Source organism: Neomonachus schauinslandi, chromosome 4, assembly GCF_002201575.2.
Source record: "Neomonachus schauinslandi chromosome 4, ASM220157v2, whole genome shotgun sequence".
NCBI lineage: Eukaryota > Metazoa > Chordata > Mammalia > Carnivora > Phocidae > Neomonachus > Neomonachus schauinslandi.
In genome coordinates this window covers 97568860-97593769 of record NC_058406.1, presented here as the reverse complement: position 1 = coordinate 97593769, position 24910 = coordinate 97568860, and the positions used below count along the sequence as shown (strand labels likewise).

Below are 24910 nucleotides of genomic sequence, written 5' to 3'. Positions count from 1 at the left end.
AAAGGAAAATGAAAATATATCAAAATTCATAGGATGTAGCTAAAGAAGGGCCAAGAAGCAAATTTATGGCACTGTTCTTTTTTAAAAGAAAGGTGTCATATTGATGATCTAAGCTCCACACCTAAGAAACAAGGGGGGAAAAAAAAAAAGGAGCAAACAGAAGTATAAAAGGAGACATGAAACTGAATGCACAAAAATAGAGAAAAAACAATAAAACCAAAAACAAGTTATCTGAAAAAAACAAAAATACCAATACACCTGTATTGTATCCAGACTGACAAATAAAGAGAAGACAAAATAGAGCACATTACTAACGATCCTACAGATATGAAAAGGATAAGGGAATATTACAAACACCTTTATGTCAACAGTTTACACAACTTAGAGGAAATAGGCAAATCCCCAGAAATACACAAACTACAAAAACTACAAAAGCCACTCAAGAAGAAATAAACTGAACAGTACAATATCTACCAAAAAAATTAAATAGTTTTAAAACTTAGGTGAAAAAAAAACAGAAACAAAAAGCTCCACAACCACATGGCTTCAGAAGGATATTCTACCAAACAATTAAAGAACAAATAATACCAATTATACAAAAACTTCTCCAGTGAAAGGAAAAACAAAAAAGAAGAGGAAACACTTCCAGCTCATATTATGAGGCTGGCATTACTCTTATATAAAACACACACAAAAACATTAAAACTACATATAGATCAATATGCCACATGAATATAAATGCAAAAAATTCTCAACAATGGATTATCGAATCAATCCTAGCAGTATATAAAAAGGATAATGCCCCATGATCAAGTGGGTTTCTTCCTGAAAATGCAAGGTTGGTTTGACATTCAAAATTCAACCAATATAATCTGCAAATCAACAGATAAAGAAAAAAAATCATACATAATCATCTTATTGAATACCACAAAAACATCTGACAACATTCAACATCCATCCACAATAAATAAAAAATCTCAGCAAACTAGGAATGGAAAGGGGCTTCTTCAAGACGATAAAGGGCATCTACAAAAAACCTATGGCTAACAGGGTGCCTGGGTGGCTCAGTGGATTAAGTTTCAGACTCTTGATTTCAGCTCAGGTCATGATCTCAGGGTGGTAAGATCGAACCCTGCGTCAGCCTCATGCTGGGTGTGAAGCCTGCTTAAGATTCTCTCTCTCCCTTTCCCTCACCACCATCTTCTGTCAAAAAAAAAAGAACAAGAACAAAAAAACCTATGACTAACATTTACATGTAATGGTGAAAGACTAAATGTTCTTCCTATAAGATCAGGAAACAGACAAGGATGTAAGGCAAGACAAAGTAATAAAAGAGCTACACAGATAAAACTGTTCTCTATACAGAGAAATGAAACTATTCACTGATGACATGATCGTTTACCAAAAAAAAATCCCCAAAAAGCAACTAGAATTAGTGAATTTAGAAAAATCTCAGAGCACAAAGGTCAATATAAAAATCCACTGTATATTGCATAATATGAACACTGTTCTTAGTACCACTGAACTATAATGGTAAATGAAAAATTTTGTTATGTATGTTTTATAATATTTTTAAAAATGACAGCATCAGGAAGTTATTCAGTGATAAACAAGATGTCCTAAGCCAGCTGAAATTTTAAGTCTTTATTAAAACTTTCTTTTAAATCAACTGTATTTATAAATACTAGCAATAAACAACTAGAAATTGAAATAAAAATACACTACCATTTATAATAGGACCAAAAAATATAAAATATGTATAAATCTATCAAAATATATAAAATATCTATATGCTAAAAACCAGAAACACCAAGGAAGAAAATTAAAGAAGGACTAAATAAATGGATAGATACGTCACGTTCATGGTTTGGAAGACTCCGTATTTGTTAAGATACCAATTTTCTCTAAACTCATTTATAGACTCAAGGTAATCCCAATCAAAATTCCAGTGGAATATTCTGTAGAGATCAACAAACTGATTCTAAAAGAGAAAATAAAGTAAATGGAATAGCCAAGACAATTTTGAAAAGGAACAAAGTCGGAAGACTCACACAACCTGACTTCAAGACTTTCCATAAAGCCACAATAATGAATGCAGCGTAGTTCACACAGTGTGGCAAAAGGACAGACACAAACAGCAAGAGCACAGAGAGTGCAGAGGTCGACTCACACATATATGGTCAATTGATTTCAAAAGTGCAAAGTCAATTAAACAGAGAAAGGCAAGTCTTTTCAACAAATGTTGCTAGAATTTTTGAATATCCAGAAGGAAAGAAAGCTCAACCTGTACCTCACAGCATATATAGAACTTAACTCAAAATGAATTACAGACTTATAATTAAAAGTAAAACCTTAATATTTTTAGAAGAAAACATAAGAGAAAATCTTTGTGACCTTGGATTAGGCAAACATTTCTTAAATACTAACAACACAGAAATCCATCTTTACAACACATAAAACAAAAGATGAATTTTCTTAAATTTACAAAGAGCTCTTATAATCATTTAGGCCAACAAACCAATTAAATATAGAAATTCCTCAGGAAGCAAAATAGAAATGACTTATAACCTCTTCCTTTAGTTTCTCTTTCTCCCACTCCCCAAACCTATCCTTTAAACCCACCTGAGTAGTAAAAAGGAATTTCCCACACCCACTTCCCCATCACAGCAGGTCTCAAATCAATCTATGTGTATTACATACACCAAGACTTCCAGAAAGGAGAATTCAGAGTTGTCGCTGTGTTGGTTTTCTAAATTTATAGCAAAAAATCTCATTCGATTTCCAAACAGGCAGTTTTAATAATTAATTTTTGGTCTTTGGAGGATCCATATTCATTCTTCCTGATTTATTCCGTAATTCTGATCTTATTAATCACCCCCCCACCTTGTTTCGATTATGTAGTTTAAGTGCAGTGGCAAAACCCTGGAGGACAGCTCCTGCAAAGGAGAAGTGGTATATACAGAGACAGGATTTGTGATGAATTTATGTTTTTCTAAAATTCTCAAAATGGAAAAAGTTCTACCAAGTTCTACCAAGGACAGTTCTACCTGAAGCATCCAGTTCTCTCAGCAAACCTTTACATGAGTTCAATATTAGACAATTAAGAAAAATGATAGGTTGTTAGGGAAATCTTTCATTTTATTAAAGTCCATTCAGAGCCCCTTCCCCCCCAAACAGTGTTTCACTTTAGTGGCTCACCTCTTCTCCTGAAAGGTAATAAGCTGCAAGCAGGCCTCCAATAAATCGAATGTTGACTTCAAACACAGACACCTCTGAATTCTGTGAAGACATGTTGAAAATATTCATATATACATAAAACTTCCGAGTTTTCCAAATATTTTCAGTACTTCATATGTTTCTCACAAAAACCCTGCAGAGAATGCTTTTTCCATTTTCCACACCTTCGTTTCTCATGTAACTGCAATGTCACTTTCAATTTATTAATGTTACTCAAACTCCTCTATTACTGCCACTACAACTTCCTATTAGCCAAAATCATTTTTATGTATTTACCTATTATTGTGAAATTATCAACATATTTGATGCTCTTGACTATTCTCTCTTCATGCAAGCCTCCACTTCTTGAATTCTGGAATAGTGGTATCTCCACTGGGTCCATCTCCTTCTGTTCTAGTTACTACAGCATACTGTCCCATTTTTATTATATTTCTCATGAATTTTAAATATTTTTCCTCATATATATAAAAACTTAATAAATGTTAAAAGAGGGACCAAAAAATGATAGGATGATGGATTATTCAATTAATAATGTTGAGAAAACTGACTCCTAGGTTAGAAATTCATTTGGATACTCATTTCAGATACCTCTCTCTCTCAAAATGAAATGCAAATAATTTAGAAATAAATGTAGGAAAAATTAGAATAAAAAAGTAGAAGAAAATGTGACAACGTACAAATTTCCTTGACAAAGAAGGTACTCTGTAAGCATAAAATCAACTGTACTGACAACAAATGATGATAGAAAGACTTGAGTTTCCCCAAAATGAGAATGACCTATATAAGGAAAAGCAATTATGAACAAAATTAAAAGGCAAACAAACAAAAAAAAAAAAAACAGACGGAAATTTGGCACAAATACAGCAGTATTAATAACCTTAGCATATAAAGTCTGTATGTTTGTATTTAGATACAGATATAGATATTGCTGAGAAAAATTCTAATACATGGAAAGAAAAGAAGTGGCAGAGAACATGACCAAAGAATCCACAGGATATACACAATTGACTAGTATAAAGATAACATCTGTAAATAATTTTTTAACAAAACTTAAAAGGAAATATATATTATCCTGAAGTGTTTGTAACATTCATAGGCAGAACACACAATTTGCTAACACAAGTATGTATCTCTGATACGGAATTTTTTTAAATTTAAATTCAATTAGCCAACATACAGTAAATCCTTAGTTTCAGATGTAGTGTTCAATACTTTATCAGTCGCGTATAACACCCAGTGCTCATCACATCATGTGCCCTTCTTACTGCCCATCACCCAGTTACCCCATCCCCCCACTTACCTCCCCTCCAGCAACCCTCAGTTAAGAGTCTCTCATGGCTTATCTCCCTCTCTGATTACTTCCTGCAATTTTTAAATAACATATCTATCATCCCATTCCATCCATGACAGGAATATGCTTTATATTACTTCATATATTCCCAATATAGACCATACTGCAGGGCACACAGCAGACATCACTAAATACAGAGAAGCAGAGAAAGAGGGAGGCAGGGCAGGCCATTATCACTCACTGAAACAATAACCTTCTAATCAGTTTCCCTGATTTCAGCCTTCCTCTCCTCCTTACATTCCATTTATTCAGCACCCTGTAGGTACAGTGAACCTCACACATTTTAAGTCAGGTTGGGTTACTGTTGTGTGCAAACTTTTACAATGACTGCTGGTTACATTCAAAGCAAAATAACTGTAAGACCCAACATATGCTGATTCCCCACTAGCTGTATGACATCATCTCCTACCAATAGGAGTCCTCCTGACTCACTTTATTACCAAATGGGTCTACCTGCTGTTCTAGAATTACCGAAGTCATCGTTCCTGTATGTCAGTCTTACCCTCTACCTACAGGTCTCTGAATAGGAAGCTTATCCAAACACATCGTACAAAATACTCTAATGTTTCTTAACCTGCATTATTTCCCCAATTAACACATCACCATCTGATTATATATAATTCTTTATTTGTAAAATTCAGAACTTCCCTCAGAAGAGAGACAGATAAGAGTTCTAGAAGGATAGAAGGGACAAAACAGAAGACAGGCATTATTCAAAGGAGTAGTGACTATGAATCTTCCAAAATTGATAAAAACATAAGTTCTCAGACTGATGGTACATTATGAGTCCTTTAAAGAATAATCCACACATGGCGACATGGTAATGGAAATATAGAACACAGGGCAAAAAAGATTAAAACAAGGGGAAAACAAGACAGATTACCTGTGACAAATTAGACTGATAGCATACTTTCCAACAATATAACAGAAATAGGAAGACAGTGGAACTGTACCTTTCATAGCTTAAGAGAAAATAATCAACCTCTAATACTAAACTCAACTACAATATCCAGTGTGAGAGAGCCTTATATCCACATGGCTTCCACTGGGTCTCTTCTCAGAAATATCACCATGACAGGGCGCCTGGGTGGCTCAGTTGGTTAAGCGACTGCCTTCGGCTCAGGTCATGATCCTGGAGTCCCGGGATCGAGTCCCGCATCGGGCTCCCTGCTCGGCAGGGAGTCTGCTTCTCCCTCTGACCCTCCTCCCTCTCATGCCCTCTGTCTCTCATTCTCTCTGTCTCAAAAAAAAAAAAAAAAAATTTTATAAAAAAAAAAAAAAAAAAAAAAAAAAAGAAATATCACCATGACAAAGAGTCCTTCACTAGCCACCCCATGTAAAATGGCAACCCCATACTTGTTCCAATCCTACTTGTTCTCCTTTACTGTTCTCCACAGCATTTATCACCACCTGATATACTATATGTGACTTGAAGATTTCTTTACCGTTTTTCTCCCAAAACTAAAGTAGAAACTCAAGGAGGAATAAGACTGTTTTGCTCTTTACTCTATCCACAGAAGCCAGAACAGGGCCTGTCCCAGAGAAGGCATTCAATAAATTTATTTATTTATTCCTTCATTCAGTCAGTCCTCCATTCATTCATTAATTTGGAAGTTTCAAATACAAGTTGGAACCAGCTAGACAACAATTACACATAAGACAAGAGGGAGATGAGCTAAATTAAAGCATTCTAAAAGACTTATGTTCTTCAGAAGGAGGAAAAAGAAACTGATTTTAAACTTAAATAGTATACATATAATATTTTAAGGACAACCCCAGAATGAATGGAAATGACAAGTATAAATGTCAATGAAGTAGAGGGAAAAAGAGATATAAAGTAACTTAACCTAAAATAAGGGAAGCAGCAAATAAAAACAATGAAAAGTACAACAATAATATAGGTTGAAAAACAAAGATGGAAGACCCAACTCCAAATACATGTTATCACAATAAATGTAAATATTCCAAACTTGACAGTTAAAAGACTCCAAGACTGGATAAAAATAACAAAATCCAAATACACACTACATGCAAAATATACAGTGAAAACACATGACACAGAAAGATTAAAAGTAAAGAGATGGTAAATGATTGTGCTGATTATTAAGCTTTTTTTCCTCAGGTTCACATCTATCCTTCTAGAGCCTACTTGGTATACTGGAATTGGAACTCTGCAAATATATGTCTCATTAGCCAGCTGGCTCCCTTATGGGCCATGCCAACAGGAAGTTTTACAAAAATAATATAAGGCTGGAAGAAGGAGAAAAGACCGATTCCTTCCAATTTACTTCTGGTTTCTGACCATGTCAAACCAGCCATAGTTCTTGGCCCTGGCAGTGGCAGCTGGTTCCACATTACAGTTCCCCTGCCACACACACATTCTCCAAATCAGCCTCACTGTGGCCCACCAGCTAGGGGCCCTCTCCTCAGAGGTCTGAGTCCCAGCTCTAAAAAGCTCTTTTAAGAGCTCCTACATACCAGAAACAGAGTCCCAAATTACCAACTTCTTCCCACTGTTCTCACAGTCCCAGGGAGGTGGATATTTACTGTAGTTACTACCTCTTGTGATACCATAATGTTCTCTTTCTGCCTTTTCAGTTCCCCGTTATTTGGTTAACAATTCTAAACATTAAATCCTCTAATTAAAATAAATGGTATAGTTCTGGTTCCTGATTGAGTGAACTGATACAATGATATACCAGCGGATTATTAGGCCTAATAAAGCTGACATGTTAATGGACAGGAGTATTTGAGACTGTACAGATGCCAATTCTCTCTAAATTAATCTGTAAATTGAATGCAATCCTCATCAAAATGTCAACAGTACTCCAGAGCTTACAAGAACAAAGAGCTGAGAACTGCTAAGATAATTTCCTAGTAGAACGAGATCAGATATCAAGCTTCCTATATTGTAGTTAAGACAGTTTAGTATTGATGTAAGCACAAAGAAAAAAAAGCGACAGAAAAGAATCAGCTCAAATGACTAATATGGCATGTATAAAAAGCAGGGAAATAAACGGTTCTAGGATCAACTAATAGTTGCCTATCTCACCCTAAATCAATTTCATATGGATTAAAGTCCTAAATGCAAAAACCAAACTTTAAAACATTCAGAATGAAATATAGGCATATATCTTCAATCAGAGTAGGGATTTCTTAAATAAGATACAAAAAGCCACATCCTATAAGGACCACATAGCCAAACGGGAGGGGAAAAAAAAAAAAAAAAAAAAAAACCCTGTATTTCACAGCCTCCCCTTACACTAAAGTTGGGCCATATAAGTCAGATCTATTCAACAGTATAGAAGCAAAATTGGGGTAACTGATTCCTATAAAGTGTTATAGAAGAGTCATGTATCTTTCCTCTTTTCTGCAACTGGAAGGTTTATCCACCTTATTGAGGAACCACCTTGCTTAGACCATGAGGTTGAAGCTATACACTGAAGTTGACAGAGCAACAAGACAAAGGATCAAGGAGCTACCCAAGCCAACCCTAAACTGCTTATCTCCGTGCTTAATTTACATGAAAGGGAAACAAACAGCTATCTTGTTTAAGCTATTTTATATTAGATTTTCTGCCACTCACAGACAAACCTAAATCTAACTGATAATAAAAATTGTTCTAATTGATGTATATCCAAAATGCTAGAATAACATAAAAGAAAGTAATCCATTTTTGTGTGGTTAGCATCAGGAAAGCATGAGAGAAGAAATAATTATGGATTTAAATCACAATTTGAGTGATGCAGAGTCTGCCAAAGAGAAAAACACATAGTGAAAGAGTGACTTCTGACCACAGCAAGAAAGAACAGCAAGCACAAATATCATGAAACATAATAATGAACATGACAAAATAGTCCATACAACTTGTGGGTGAATGCTGGTAATAATGAAAAAAATTGCTACCATTTACAAGCACTTAATCTCAAATAATCCTTACAACACTGCAATGCAACAGTAATTTTATGACAGGTTTAGAAAAAATAAGGAACTTTCCCAAGTCACACAGCAAGAATGTAGCCGTGTTGGGCTTCAAACTTTAGCCCCACCACTTAACAACTATGCCAAAATGCTGGAAGGAGGGGCATCGCATCGGCCTAGTTATGAAGGTTCATCAAAACTGTACCAGATTATTGAATCTTTAAAAAATAATAAAACCCTTATTGTTTACAAAATAGTTTATGCTTTCCCGGTATTTCTATTCCCATGTGTTTTTTTCTGTAACTCCTGCTTAACACACTGAACACGTTGCCTCAAATGATAAGGTTAAGAAAAGTAAAAGGAAGATGGTGAGAAAGGGTATGTATTTTACACAAAAGTTAAATAACAACTCTAATCCCAAAAGAAGACAGGGAATTTAGGATTTCCTTAAACTGTTAGTATAACGCTCAAAACTACTCTGGTTAGATGCTGTCTTTTCAAGGTCGATCAAAGAAGTCATCAACTGTATACTCACCACACTGAAATCAAGGGTGTCTTCAATCCATTTTTGCCCATCTCGGAATTCACCATGAAGTCCCATGATATAAAGGGTATCCAAAGCATCTACTATGGTAGCACCCATTTGTGAACTTCCTATATTTGGGGTGGAGAGAAAACTGTCATTAATAACATGCCCTTCACATAAGGTCTGTTTTAATTTTTTAATATATAAAAAAATCAAAGTAGAAATATAAGGACCAAAAATAATACCCAACATGGTTCACTTTTTCTTTTTTTTTTTTTTTTAAAGATTTTGTTTATTTGACAGAGAAAGACACAGCGAGAGAGGGAACACAAGCAGGGAGAGTGGGAGGGGGAGAAGCAGGCTTCCCGCGGACCAGGTAGTCCAATGTGGGGCTCGATCCCAGGACCCTGGGATCTTGACCTGAGCTGAAGGCAGACGCTTAATGACTGAGCCACCCAGGCGCCCCTGGTTCACTTTTTCTTAAGAACAAATAATAAACACTGTTCAATGTATTTTCCTAAAGATGACATGTTAACCACTAATAGGAAGGTAAAGGAAAACTAAAATTGTAGCTCTCCTTCATTTTCTTCGTGGTCACAGTATGAGATATCTACCTACTTAACTAAGTTTAAAAAAAAAAAGGATTAATTCAAGAAACAGGGAGGGTGGTTCAAGATGTCAATACAAGTCGTAAGACAACCATGCTGTTCTGGTACAAATGCACAGAAAGGGCAAAAAATATACTTAGAAATAATAATAAAAGTACAATAAGGCTAGATGACCACGGTAAAACAGAAACTATAATAATCCTTACTATTCAAAAAGCAGGTTAATCATACCGAAAAAGAAAGTAAAGTATTAAACAAAATGTGAGTAGAAAAAATCAAAATAATAGGATCTATACCCACCTTAAAGAGAGAAAGAATCCTGAAGTTAAAGTAAACAATTCAGGGAGGGAGAAACTAATTCAACAAAACCAACTGATAGCAAAACTAGACACTATAAACACCTGACAAGCAAATGGGTCAATCTAACTAATGAATAGAACTGTGAAATCCTGAATACAATCTAAAACAAATCTAATAGCATATAAAAGAGTAAGTAACAAGGAGCAGATGAGTCTTCCCCAGCCCCAAGAAAGCAATTATTTCTATCTTCCGAGAATGAAAATTATTCCTACTTGTCACTACCTAGATTAAAATGGCTTTATTACTGTCTTCATCAACGTGAGTTTACTGTTACCCTGGCCCAGAAAGATAAAAGTTGCAAAATAATTTTACTGTTCATTCCAGGAACTTCCTGAAAGACCTCTTCAATGGAAAGTTATCAAATGGTGGCTTAAAACTTTGAACTCTGTACCTCTAAATTCTCTGCTTACCAATCCTAAACTGTTATATTATGGTCCTTACCCAATCATAACCAAGTACCCCTACCCCAACTGAAAGGCCCATCTTAACCCAGACTTAAAATCTTAATAAATATCTCAACTTTGTCCTTCTCCATCTGACAGGCCACTAAGGTTCTGGTAAGGTAGTGACCTACTGTACCACAGTTAAGCATTAAACTCAGCTTTGTCTTATCAACAAGTCATGTTTGACACTGCATGGTTACTATTCTTTCTTTTCTCTTCCATTCCTTTTTCCACTGGGCAAACAGTGCTTTCTTCTGATGCTTTAAAGCTATACAAATTCGTTCTTAAAGTGTCCTTAACTTACATTTTCTTCTTCACATGATTCTAATAACTTTCTCAACTCATCAATAAATATTATCTTTCCACTAAAAAGACAAGCACTCCACCACACAATGATAAAGTTCCTGGTTCTTGTCCCCACTTAAGTTCCCTTCATGTTGACATTAACTAGAATGTTTGTTCTGGGTTATTACAGACATACTTTCCATTTACTTTTCTTTGTTCGTCAACTTTTTATTAGGATGATAAATATTTTATCAAGCCTTTAATCACCCAGATATCCCTATCTCTTCCATAATCATTTAAATATGTATCTTTTTATGTATTTCATCCAAAATATTTATTATGCTTATTTTAAATCCTTAAGAGTACCTCTTTTTGTTATTTCAATTTTTATAGGTAGTTATGCTTCAGTTCTCTAGTTATTTATGGAATCCTGGAAGTGCGTATTCCTCTAAGGTGCAGACAACTCTGGAACAGAAAAAGGGCTGACCCACCTGTTCTGTACCAATTCTGGTTAGTTCCACAAGAAGAGGTTTGTGCCATGGGCTAAACAGCCCAAGGAAGAAAAAAGCAAAATTGAAGTTCCTGGCTATCACTATGATTGTTAACCTAGACAACTCAAGATTTCAACTGGAAAAGGTTAAAAGATCTAACACTACCCTTGGGATAGGGCGCCTAGATGGCTCAGTTGGTTAAACGTCTGCCTTTGGCTCAGGTCATGATCCCAGGGTCCTGGGATCAAGCCCTACATTGGGCTCCCTTCTCAGCATGGCAGTCTGCTTCTCCCTCTCCCTCTCCCTGCTCAGGCTCTCACTCTCTCTCTGAAATAAATAAATAAAATCTTAAATATATAAATAAATAAATCTACATTTGGGTCGAAGAAGTGAAACACAATACTGTAGAATGTATAAAAGATTAATAAAACTTTATTATGGGAACACAGGATTCAACTAATGCAGTTCTCAAAACTCATAACTTGAAAACTTTATGTTATTTAATAAGAACAATGAAAATAATTGAATTCACAACATTCTACTAAGGAAACAAAAAAAGAATGATAAACCTGAGCAAAAAAGTTCAAAGAATCAGAAAAGTTAAAAGCAAAAATTAATGAATTAGAAATAAAGAAAATTGTCAAAAATATAAATTCAAGAGATAGTTCTATTAGAAGAACTATATAATGAATCTACCACTAACCAATGTTTTAAAAGTAGCCAGGGAATACAAAAACACAAAATAAGAAATAAGACTGCATCAATAGATACAGAGGAAACTAAGAAACTATACAAAACCCATTTTAGTCATATTGTATCAATAAATTTGAAAAAATGAGTGCAACTGATTATTTTCTATGAATATATATTATATATTTAATATTATATATAGTAACACACAAAATAAAAATATTACATATATGTTTATATATATTTATATATATATTTATTTTAATATATGTGTTTTATATATATATATAAAACTTTGACTTAAAAAAGAAACATAAAATCTAAACAAAACACACCAAGAAACAGAAGAAATTGGGAAGTTCTCAAAGAACTACCCACCATAAAAGTATCATACTCTGGAAGTTCCATAGAATAGATTTTATCTTAATTTTAAGAACAGTAACTCCTACATAAATTTTTATAGAATACAGAGAGATCTTAAAATCCAATTTATGGATTCTGCATACCATTGATGCAAAAGTCTCGGTAAGAAAAATAAAACTACTATCTAATCTCATTTGTGAGCATCATGGAAATATTTAAGAGTGAAATTGCTGAGCTGTGTGATAAGCTCATGTTTAACTTTACAAGAGACTGACAAACAGCTCTTCAGAGTGTACCATTTTATACACCCAGCGACAATGCAGAAGAGCTCTGGTTGCTCTAGCATCCTTGTCAACATTTGGTATTGCTGCCCTTTTTAATTTTAGACATTCTAATGAGTGTGTAGGATATTGCATTGTGGGTTGAATTTTAATTCTCTGGAAACTGATGTGCTTACTGGCTATTCATAAACCTTCTCTGGTATATGAATCATCTATATATTCTAAATACATTCGTGTGTGTGTACCACAAACATTTTCTCCAAGTCTTGTGGCTGACTTTTCATTTTCTTAATGTCTTTTGGAGAGCAGAAACTTTTAATTGTTATGAAGTCCAATTTATCCATTTTTTCCCTTTTATGGTTTATGCTTTTTGGATTCTAAAAACTCTTTTCTTACCTCAAAGTCACAAAGATTTTCTCCAAAGCTTTCTACCGCAAGTTTTACACTTTTCACTTTTATGTTTAGCTCTATGATCCATTTCAAGTTAATTTTTATGTACAATGAAGAGTCAAGGTTTGTTATTTTTCTATATGAATATGTAGCTGATCCAGCATGATTTACTGGAAAGGTATCTTTTTACCCACTGAATTACCCAGGCACCTTTGAATCAACCATGTATGTACAGTCCTAGTTCTGTGCTTTTCCACTGATCTGTCTCCAATAAGACTGTCCTCATTACTGCAGCTTTATAATACATCTTAAAATCAGGTAATATAAATCTGTCAACTTAGTTCTTCTTTTTAAAAGATTACTCTATTGCACATGCTTTGCATTTTCATATAGATTTTTGAGTCAGCCTATCAATTTATGCAAAAAGTCATTTTGACTGGGATTTCTTTAAATTTAAGTATGACTTTTAAGAGAACTGACATCCCCACAGTATTGAGTATTCCAATTCATGAACACGGCATCTCCATTTATTTAAGTCCTTTGAAATTTCTCTCGATAATCAGTTATAAGTGTATAGGTTTTGCACATATTTTGTTAAATTCACCCACATACAGTTCATATTTTCTGATGCTACTGCAAATGGTATTATTAAAAAAAATTGCATTGTGACTGTTTATTGCTAGTATATAGAAATACAACTTATTTGGGGTTTGTTTGTTTTTTAAAGATTTTATTTATTTGACAGAGAGAGAGAGCACGCGAGAGCGAGCACACAAGCAAGGGGGAGCAGCAGAGGGAAGAGAGAGAAGCAGGCTTTCCGCTGAGCAGGGAGCCTGATGCGGGGCTTGACCCCAGGACCCTGGGATCATGACCTGAGCCAAAGGCAGACACTTAACGACTGAGCCACCCAGGCACCCCAATGCAATTTATTTTGTACACTGAACTTGTACCTTATGACCTTACTAAATTTTATTCAATCTAGTACTTGGTTGGTGTTGTCCAGTAAATTCCTTAAGATGTTCTTCATGGACAATCTTACTGACTACAAGACACTTGTACTTCTTCATTTCCAATCTTTATATCTCTTTTGTCTTTTTCTTAGTGTACTGGCTAGGACCTCAACTCCAATCTCACAAAAGTAAGAGAGCAGACATCCTGGCCTAGTTCATAATCTTAGAGAAAAACATCTAGTGTTCCAATATTAAGCATGTGGCAAACTTTTTCCATTTGTTTTATTTTGGGGTATCTGTGTGTGTGTTTTAATGCCTTTCTTTAATCAGGCTCAGGAAGTTCCCTTCTATGCCAATCACCTGAGAGCTTTTATCGTGGATCAATCTTGAGTATTGTTAAATGCGTTTTCTGCATCTACTGAAATGATCAAATATGTGGAATTTAACAAACAAAACAGAGGATCATAAGGGGAGAGAAGGAAAATAAAAGACGAAATCAGAGAGGGAGACAAACCATAAGAGACTCAATCACAGGAAACAAACAGGATTGCTGTAGGGGAGAAGGTGGGGGGATGGGATGACTGGGTGATGGTCATTTAGGAGCACACCTTTTATAATGAGCACTGGGTAGTATATAAGACTGATGAATCACTGACCTCTAGGTCTGAAACCAGTAATAGAGTATATGTTAATTAACTGAATTTAAACAAAAAATAAATTTAAAAAAGGAGTTTAATTCAAAGATGACCAGCGTGAGTTGGTATCTCATTGTGGTTCTGATTTCTATTTCCCTGATGCCAGGTGATGTTGAGCATTTTTTCATATGTCTGTTGGCCATTTGGATAGTTTCTTTGGAAAAATATCTCTTCATGTCTTCATGCCCATTTCTTGACTGGATTATTTGTTTTTGGGGTATTGAGTCTGAGAAGTTCTTTACAAATCTTGGATATTAGCCCTTTATCAGATATGTCATTTGCAAATATCTTTGTCCATTCTGTAGGTTACCTTTTAGTTTTGTTGATTGTTTCCTCTGCTGTGCAAAAGCTTTTTATCTTGATGAAGTCCCAATTGTTTATTTTTGCTTTTGTTTCCCATGCCTTTGGAGAAGTTTCTAACAAGAAGTTGCTGTGGTCAAAGTCAAAGAGGTTGCTGCCTGTATTCTACTCTAGGATTTTGATGGATTCCTGTCCCACATTTAGGTCTTTCATCCATTTTGAGTTTATCTTTGTGTATGCTGTAAGACAATGGTCCAGTTTCATTTTTCTGCATGTGGCTCTCCAATTTCCCCAACAACATTTGTTGAAGAGATTGTCTTTTTTCCATCGGATATTCCTTCCTCTTTTGTCAAAGATTAGTTGGCCATAAAGTTGAGGGTCTATTTCTGGGTTCTGTATACTGTTCCACAGATCTATGTGTCTGTTTTTGTGCCAGTACCATACTGTCTTGATAATTACAGCTTTGTAATAGAGCTTGAAGTCCAGCAATGTGATGCCACCAGTTTTGGTTTTCTTTTTCAACATTCAATATATCTGTTAAGTCCATCTGGTCCAGTGTGTCATTGGCTATTCAGGGTCTTTTGTGATTCCATACAAATTTTAAGATTATTTGTTTCAACTCTATGAAAAAAGTTAATAGAATTTTGATAGGGATTGCACTGAATGTATAGACTGCTTTGCGTAGCATAGACATTTTAACAATATTTGTTCTTCCAATCCATAAGCATGGAATGTTTTTCCATTTCTTTGTGTCTTCCTCAATTTCTTTCATGAGAATTCTATAATTTTCTGAGTACAGATCCTTTGCCTCTTTGGTTAGGTTTAGTCCTAGGTATCTGATGGTTTTGGGTGCAATTATAAATGGGATCAACTCCTTAATTTCTATTTCTTTTGTCTCGTTGGTGTACAGAAATGCAACGGATTTCTGTGCACTGATTTTATAACCTGTCATTTGCTGTATGAGTTCTAGGAATTTTGGGGTGGACTCTTTTTGGGTTTTCCACATTGAGTATCATGTCACCTGCTAATAGTGAGACTTTGACTTCTTTGCTGGTTCAGATGCCTTTTATTTCTTTTTCCTGTCTGACTGCTGAGGCTAGGACTTCTAGTACTATACTGAACAACAGTGGTGAAAGCGGGCATCCCAGCTGTGTTCCTCACCTTAGGGGAAAAGCTCTCAATTTTTCCCCATTGAGAATAATATTCACTGTGGGCTTTCATAGATGGCTTTTATGATATTGAAGTACATTCCCTCTATCCCCACACTGTGAAGAGTTTTAATCAAGAAAGGATGCTGTACTTTATCAAATACTTTTTCTGCATCTAGAGAGGGTCATATTGTTCTTGTCCTTTCTTTTATTTATGTAGTGTATCACATTGATTGACTTGCGGATGTTGAACCACCCTTGCAGCCCAGGAATAAATCCCACTTGGTCATGGTGAATAATCCTTTAAATGTACTGTTGGATCCTATTGGGTAGTATCTTGGTGAGAATTTCTGCATTCATAGTCATCAGGTATATCAGTCTGTAATTCTCCTTCTTGGTGGGGTCTTTGGTTTTGGGATCAAGGCAATGCTGGACTCAGAGAATGAGTCTGGAAGTTTTCCATCCATTTCTAGTTTCTGAAAAAGCTTCAGAAGAATAGGGTTTTTTTTTAAAGATTTTATTTATTTATTTGAGAGAGAGAGAGAGAGCACATGAGAGGGGGGAGGGTCAGAGGGAGAAGCAGACTCCCTGCTGAGCAGGGAGCCCGATGCAGGACTCGATCCCAGGACTCCAGGATCATGACCTGAGCTGAAGGCAGTCGCTTAGCCAACTAAGCCACCTAGGCGCCCCTAAGAATAGGTATTAATTCTTGAAATGCTTGGTAGAATTCCCCTAGGAAACCATCCAACCCTGGACTCTTGTTCGTTGGGAGATTTTTTGATTACTGCTTCAATTTCCTTGCTGGTTGTGGGTCTGTTCAGGTTTTCTATTTCTTCCTGGTTCAGTTTTGATAGTTTATACATCTCTAGGAATGCATCTGTTTCTTCCAGATTGCCTAATTTGTTGGCATATAGTTGCTCATAATATGTTCTTACAATTGTTTGTATTTCTTCGGTGTTGGTTGTGATCTTTCCTCCTTCATTCATGATTTTATTTATTTGGGTCATTTCTCTTTTTTTTTGATAAGTCTGGCCAGGGGTTTATCAATCTTATTCTTTTAAAGAACCAGCTCCTAGTTTTATTGATCTGTTGATCTGTTCTACTGTTCTTTTGGTTTCTATTTCATTGATTTCTGTTCTAATCTTATTAATTCTCTTCTGCTCGGTTTAGGCTTTATTTGCTGTTCTTTCTCCAGCTCCTTTAGGTGTAAGGTTAGCTTATGTATTTGAGACCTTTCTTGTTTCATGAGAAAGGCTTGTAGTGCTATATACTTCCCTCTTAGGACCGCCTTTGCTGCATCCCAAAGGTTTTGAACAGTTGTGTTTTCATTTTCGTTTGTTTCCATGAATTTTTTAATTCTTCTTTAATTTCCTGGTTGACCCATTCATTCTTTAGTAGGATGCTCTTCAGCCTCCACAGATTTGAGTCCTTTCCAAATTTCCTCTTGTGCTTGAGTTCCAGTTGCAAAGCATTGTGATCTGAAAATAGGCAGGGAATGATCCCAATCTTTTGGTACCAGTTGAGACCTAATTTGTTGACCCAGGATGTGATCTATTCTGGAGAATGTTGCATGAGCACTCGAGAAGAATGTGTATTCTGTTGCTTTAGGACAGAATGCTCTGAATATATCTGTTAAGTCCATCTGATCCAGTGTGTCATTCAAAGCCCTTGTTCCCTTGATCTTCTGCTTAGATGATCTGTCCATTGCAGGGAGGGGGATGTTAAAGTCCCCCACTATTATTTCGTTATTATCAATGAGTTTAATTTTGTTATTAATTGGCTTATATAATTGGCTGCTCCTATGTTAGGGGAATAAATATTTAAAATTGTTAGATCTTCTTGTTGGACAGACCCTTTAATTATGATTTAGTGTCCTTCCTCATCTTTTATTAGAGTCTTTGGCTTAAAATCTAATTTGTCTGATATAAGGATTGCTACCCCAGCTTTCTTTTAATGTCCATTAGCATGATAAATGGTTTTCCACCCCCTGCTTTCAATCTGGAGGTGTCTTTGGGTCTAAAATGAGTCTCTTGCAGATAGCATATAGATGGGTCTTCCTTTTTTATTCAATCTGATACCCTGTGTCTTTTGATTGGGACATTTAGCCAATTTACATTCAGAGTAACTACTGAAAACTATGAATTTAGTGCCACTGTATTACCTGTAAAGTCACTGTTTCTGTAGATTATCTCTGTTCCTTTATGGTCTATTTTACTTTTGGGCTCTCTCTTGGTTTAAAGGATCCCCTTTAATATTTCTTTCAGGGCTGGTTTAGTGATAACAAATTCTTTTAGTTTCTATTTGTCCTGGAAGCTTTTTATCACTCATTCTATTCTGAATGACATCCTAGCTGGATAAAGTATTCTTGGCTGCATATTTTTCTCATTTAGCACCCTGAATATATCATGCCAGTGCTTTCTGGCCTACCAGGTTTCTGTGGATAGGTCTGCTGCCAGTCTAATATGTCTACCCTTGTAGGTTATGGACCTCTTTTCCCCCCAAGATGCTTTCAGGGTTTTCTTTGTCTCTGAGATTTACAAGTTTCATTATTATATGTCAAGGTGTTGACCGATTTTTATTGATTTTGAAGGGGGTTCTCTGTGCCTCCTGGACTTGAATGCCTGTTTCCTTCCCCAGATGAGTGAAGGTCTCTGCTCTAACTTGCTCCGATATACTTTCTGCCTCCCTCTCTATCTTTCTCTCTCTCTCCCTCTTTTCTGTTCTTCTGGGATCCCATTTATTCTAATATTGTTTCGCTTTATGGTATCACTTATGTCTCGATTCTCCCCTTGTGGTCCAGTAGTTGTTTATCTCTCTTCTCGGTCTTCATTCTCCATCATTTTGTCTTCTATAGCTCTAATTCTCCCCTCTGCCTCATTTATCCTAGCAGTTAGAGACTCCATTTTTTATTGCATCTCATTAATAGCCTTTTTTATTTTGATTTGGTTAGATTTTAGTTCTTTTATTTCTCCAGAAAAGGATTCTCTAGTGTCTTCTATGCTTTTTTCAAGCCCAGCTAGTATCTTTATAATCGTTATTCTGGACTCTAGTTCTGACATCTTACTTACATCCATACTGATTAGGTCCCTAGCAGTCAGTACTGCCTCTTATTCTCTTTTTTGAGGTAAGTTTTTCCACCTTGTCATTCTGTCCAAAGAGGAATAGATGAACAAGAGAATAAAATACTAAAAGGGCAACAACAACCCCAGAGAAATATACACTAACCAAATCAGAAGAGACCCAAAATGGAAAAAAAAATAAATAAAATTTTTAAAAAGAGTGAATATAATCAGACATGTGAATAAAACAGAGCAATACACTGGATCCTCTGTGTATCTTGGTCTGTTAGAAAACTAGATCCCAAAATTGTAAAGGAAGAAAAATATGTATGTACAGGAATACAATTAAATACAATTAAAGGACAGAATGTAACTGTAAAAATGAAAATTAAAAGCCAAAAAAAGAAGGACTATAAACAGAACAGAGCAGTACACTATATCTTGAGTGTATTCTGGTCTGTTTGTCAGAAGAAACCACATCCCAAAACTTTAAAGATGTATATATATACAAAATATATATATATATACAAAATATATATACAAAAATAAAATTAAATACATTGAAAGGATAGAATGTAACTGTAAAGATGAAAATTAAAAAAGACTAAAAAAAGAAAAGGAAGAAAAAGAAAGAAAATATGATCAGACAGGTGACAAGAACAGAGCAATACACTAGATTCTGGGTGTATTTTGGTCTGTTTGTTAGAAGAAACTGCATCCTAAAATTGTAAAGAAGGAAAACATATATATATATACAAAAATAAAATTAAATACAATGAAAGGACAGAATGTAAATTTAAAGATGAAAATTTAAAAAGATAAAAAAAAAAAGAGCTGATAAAATAAAAAATTGTTTGAAAAAGGGAAGAGAAAAAAATTAAAATTGAAAGCTAAAGAATCGTGGGGAAAAAAACATGAATTCTATATACTATTTTCCCCCAGTACTGGAGTTTTACAGTTCTGTGTGACTGGTACACTTGGTCTTGGCTGGATGTTCTTTCTGATCTTCTGGGGGAGGGGCCTATTGCATTGATCCTCAGGTGTCTTTGCCCCAGATGGAACTGCACCACCCTTGCCAGGGGGCCCGGCTAAGGAAGCTGCTCAGGATTGTTCTATGTTGCTTTTGTTCCCTGAAGGTTTTCCCGCATTGCTGTAGAGGACGAGAATGAAAATGGAGGCCTCCCAATCTCCAGCCCCAGAGCTGAAAGCTCAGGGCCCCACTCTTCAGCTGCCCTCAGGGAAAAGCAATCACTCCTCTCTCCCTGGTCTCCAGCTGCACTCCGTGCTCTACCAGCCTATGACCCAGCCTATGACCAAGAAAAGTTTCTACCTCAGGCACACAAGCTCCATTCACATCCTGCAGACTACTGCAGTGTGCACCTGTGCCGCTCCTCCCAGGGGATGGAAGGGGATCTCGCCATGGTTCTGCCACTTGCTGGGCCCCTGCTCTGAGAGCAGTCACCCAACCGTGCAGGGGTTTGTGGTTTATGGCAACACCAAGCTGAAAGCCCACTCCTGGGCTCACTTGATTGCAGCCAGCTTCCCCACTCGGACACCTGGGAGCTCTGCCACACTCAGGCACCCCTGGTCTTTCTGTAACCCCAGGAATCCTGAGACCACACTGTCCCACCTAGGATTCTGCCCTGCTTTGCCACCTAAGAGCCTTTCAGGCAGGGATGTCCCTCACTGGAGCAAACTTCTACAAGTTCTGATTTTGCACTCCACTGTTATATCGCTTTCCAGTAGCTGGCTTACAGAGGCTCCCTCCCCCCCAAGGCTTATCTGCCCATGTATCACCTTGGATTCACTTGTCTGCACCTCCTACCTTGCAGAAGTGTCACTTTTCTATTTGTAGAATTGCAGCAATTCTTTTCTTAGATCTCTGGTTGAGTTCACAGTTGTTCAGAATGATTTGACAGCTATTTAGTTCAACCTGGGACCAGATGAAACTAAGGTCTCCTAGTCCCCCTCCATCTTGGACTATCTATACCACATCTTCTTTATCCATTCATCAATTGATGGAAATTTAGTCTCTTTCCATAATTTGGCTATTGTAAATAATGCTGCTATAAACATCAGGGTGCATGTATCCCTTTAAATTAGTATTTCTGTATCCTTCAGATAATACCTAGCAGTGTAATTGCTGGGTCATAGGATAGCTCTATTTTTAACTTTTTGAAGACCCTCCATACTGCTTTCCATAGTGGTTGCACCAGTTTGCATTCCCACCAACAGTGCAGGAAGGTTCCTCAAGGGAAATTTTAAAACATACTGAATTTAATGAAAATTAAAACACAGCATATCAAAATCTTTGGGATATAACTAAAGCAGCACCTCAGAGTTAAATTATAGCATTAAAAAGCAACCCAAGTATCCACTGACAGATAAGTGGATAAAAAGAGGATCTCAAATCCATACTCTAGACTTCCACTTAAAGAAATCAGAAAAGAGCTAAATCTACCCAAATCTGTGGAAGAAAGAAAGTAATAAAGAGCAAAAATCAAAGAAATTGAAAACACAAAGAAAATATTAAAAAGATCAATGAACAGACATTTTTCCAAAGAAGATATATAGATGGGCAGCAGACACATGAAAGGATACTTAACATCACTTATCATCAGGGAAATGCAAAACAAACCACTATGAGATTATCACCTCACACCTATCAGAATGTTAAAACCAAAGACACAATAAATAACAAGAGCTGGCAAGGATGTGGAGAAAAAGGAACCCTCAAGTACCATTAGTGGGAATACAAGCTGGTGCAGACAACTGTAGAAAACAGTATGAAGGTTCCTTAAAAAATTAAAAACAGAATTACTATATGATCCAGTAATTCCACTACTGGCTATTTACCTAAAGAAAATGAAAACAAATTTAAAAAGATAAATGCACCCCTATGTTTACTGCAGCATTGTTGATAATAGCCAAGACAGGGAAACAACCCAAGTATCCACTGACAGATAAGTGGATAAAAAAAGATGTGGTATACATATACAATAGACTATCACTCAGCCATAAAAAAAGAATAAAATCTTGCCATCTGCAACAACATGGATGGATCTAGACGATATAATGCTAAGTGAAATAAGTAAGCCAGAGAAAGACAAATACCGTATGATTTCACTCCTATGTGGAAATTAAGAAACAGAACAAACGAACATGGGGGGGGAGAAAAAAAGAGGTAAACCAAGAAACAAACTCTTAACTATAGAGAATAACTGATGGTTACAGAGGGGAGTTTGGTGGGGGGTGGGTGAAATAGGTGAAGAGGATTAAGAGTACCCTTATAACGATGAGCACTGAATAATGTAGAGAATTTCTGTATCATTATATTGTACACTTAAAACTAGTATAACACTCTATGTTGGTTATTACTTGAATAAAAAAAAAAATAAAGTGAACCACGATAAATTATTTTAAAAGATCAATGAAACCAAGCTTCTAGCAGGACTGACAAAGAAAAAAAAACATGAATTACTAATATTAGGAATTAAAAGGGATTATCACTACAGCTGCCACAAACAATCAAAAGATAACAAGGCAATCCTCCAAACACTCTACACACATAAAAGCAATAGCTAAGATGAAACGAACCAATTCCTCAAAAAACACAAACTACCAAAACTTAGAACCCTAAACTAAAGAACCCTGGGTTAAGGGTGCTGGCTCCCAATGCAGTCAAAAACCCATGTGTAATTTTTGAATCCCCCAAAATTTAACCACAAATTGCCTACTGCTTACTAGCAGCCTTACTGATAACAAAGAGTTGATTAACACATATTTTGTATATGTATTATAAACTATATTCTTACAATAAAGTATGCTAGAAAAAATGTTATTAATAAATCATAAGAGGCTACATGCACCCCAATTGTTTATAGCCCAACTATAGGAGAGAGCCCAAATGTCCATCAACGGTTGAATGGATAAATAAGTTATATATACATATATATGTATACTATGTACACACACACACACACACGCATGCACCACACACCACAGAATATTACTCAGCCATCAAAAAGAATGAAATCCTGCCATTTGCAATAAGGTGGATGGAGCTAGAGTGTATTATGCTAAGCAAAATAAGTCAGTCACAGTAAGACAAATACCATATGATTTCACTCATGTGGAATTTAAGAAACAAAACAGATGAATATATGGGAAGGGGAAAAAAAGAAAAAAGAGAGAGGGAAAAAAACTGTAAAAGACTCTTAATGATAGGGGTGCCTGGGTGGTTCAGTCAGTTAGGCATCTGCCTTCAGCTCAGGTCATGATCCCAGGGTACTGGGATCAAGCCCAGCATAGGGCTCCTGGCTCAGTGGGGAGCCTATTTCTCCCTCTCTCCCCTGTTCATGCTCTATCTCTTGCTATCTCTCTCTCAAATAAATAAATAAAATCTTTAAAAAAAAAAAAAAGACTCTTAATGATAGAGAACAATCTAAGAGTTGATGAGGGAGGTGGGTGGGGGAATGGGCTAGAGATGGGTGATGCGTATTAAGGAGGGCACTTGTGATGAGCACTGGGTGTTGTATGTAAGTGATGAATCACTGAATTCTACTCATGAAACCAATATTGCACTGTATGTTAGCTAACCAGAATTTAAATAAAAATTTGAAAAAAATCATAAGAGAATATATACTACTATACTGTATTTATCAAAAAAAAACTCACATATAAGTGGACCCATGCAGTTCACAACCGTATTGTTCAAGAGTCAATTGTAGATAAATTGATTGGTCCTTACTGCTAGAGAAACGGAATTTACAGATTAAAAACCTCCCAGAAAAAAAAATCTCCAGATGCCAATGGCTTCACTGGTGAATCTTACCAACACTAAAGAAGAAAATAAAATCAATGTTAAACTATCTCTTCCAGAAATATGAAGAGCAGAGAACACTTCCAAATTCATTTTATGAGGCCAGCATTACCCTGGTATCAAAACAAGACAAATATAATGCAAAATATAAATGCAAAAACCCTTGACAAAATATTAGAAGTCAAAACCCAGTTAAGTTGGAAATAGCAAAAAGAATTTACACAAACACATATAGATACATACATAGACACGTACTGAAAATAAAAGCATACTTCAAAAACCACTGCAAAGTTAGTAACACTCTTTTCCAAATCAAAATTCCTTCTTTTAAATACAAAGAGACCTATCCATAATAAAACTTTTTGTTCTCCAGAATGTCTAAGTAAAACGAATTCATTCCATGAATCACTGTTGGAATAATTAATACCAGTGCTAATTTACGTCCAGCAACATTTCCTTCTTTGCACTTACTAGCTCCAGGAGTCTGCCTTAACTAGGTAAAACCAAAGGAATATATGCCACCCACCTGGGAACAGCATTTGGTTCGAGGATGGGCACAAAAGCCAATTAGAAACAAGAAACAATGAGTCTTTCAATGAAGTTTCTAAGAAACCAAAGTACTCCCTTCTCTACAGTGTTCTCTTTTCTACAGATGTGGTAATATGAACATATAAAGCTTCGAGCTGAGGCAGCCATCCTGCTAAGGAGCCAGTCTGAAGATACCAACACACAGAGGAAAACAGAGGAAAGACATAGAGAAAAAGCTTAGCTGGACTCCAATCTATGATAGGACTTCACTAAACGGATTAAATTTCTTTTAGTTTAAGCCATTTTGAAATAGGTTTTCTGTTATCTGCACATAAAGAATCATATAATGACAAGGGCTAACTATTAGAAGTCAGAGGAACACTGATTTCAGTTACCATTTAAAGGATTTTTTTCATAATTAAAGCTAATAAAATGGAAAAGGACACATTTTAAGTTGTTTTC

General features: G+C 35.8%; 1 protein-coding gene across 1 annotated transcript in view; it reads right to left on the bottom strand.

The window, feature by feature from the left end:
* MAN1A2 (mannosidase alpha class 1A member 2) overlaps positions 1-24910 on the bottom strand; it is a 199777-nt gene that overhangs the window by 113792 nt on the left and 61075 nt on the right. Inside the window, exons 4-5 of the mRNA XM_021690033.2 lie at positions 9045-9163; positions 3199-3279 (exon numbers count right to left, since the gene is read on the bottom strand). Of these exons, the coding sequence (XP_021545708.1) occupies positions 3199-3279; positions 9045-9163 (200 nt within the window). The remainder of the gene's footprint in view (positions 1-3198; positions 3280-9044; positions 9164-24910) is intronic.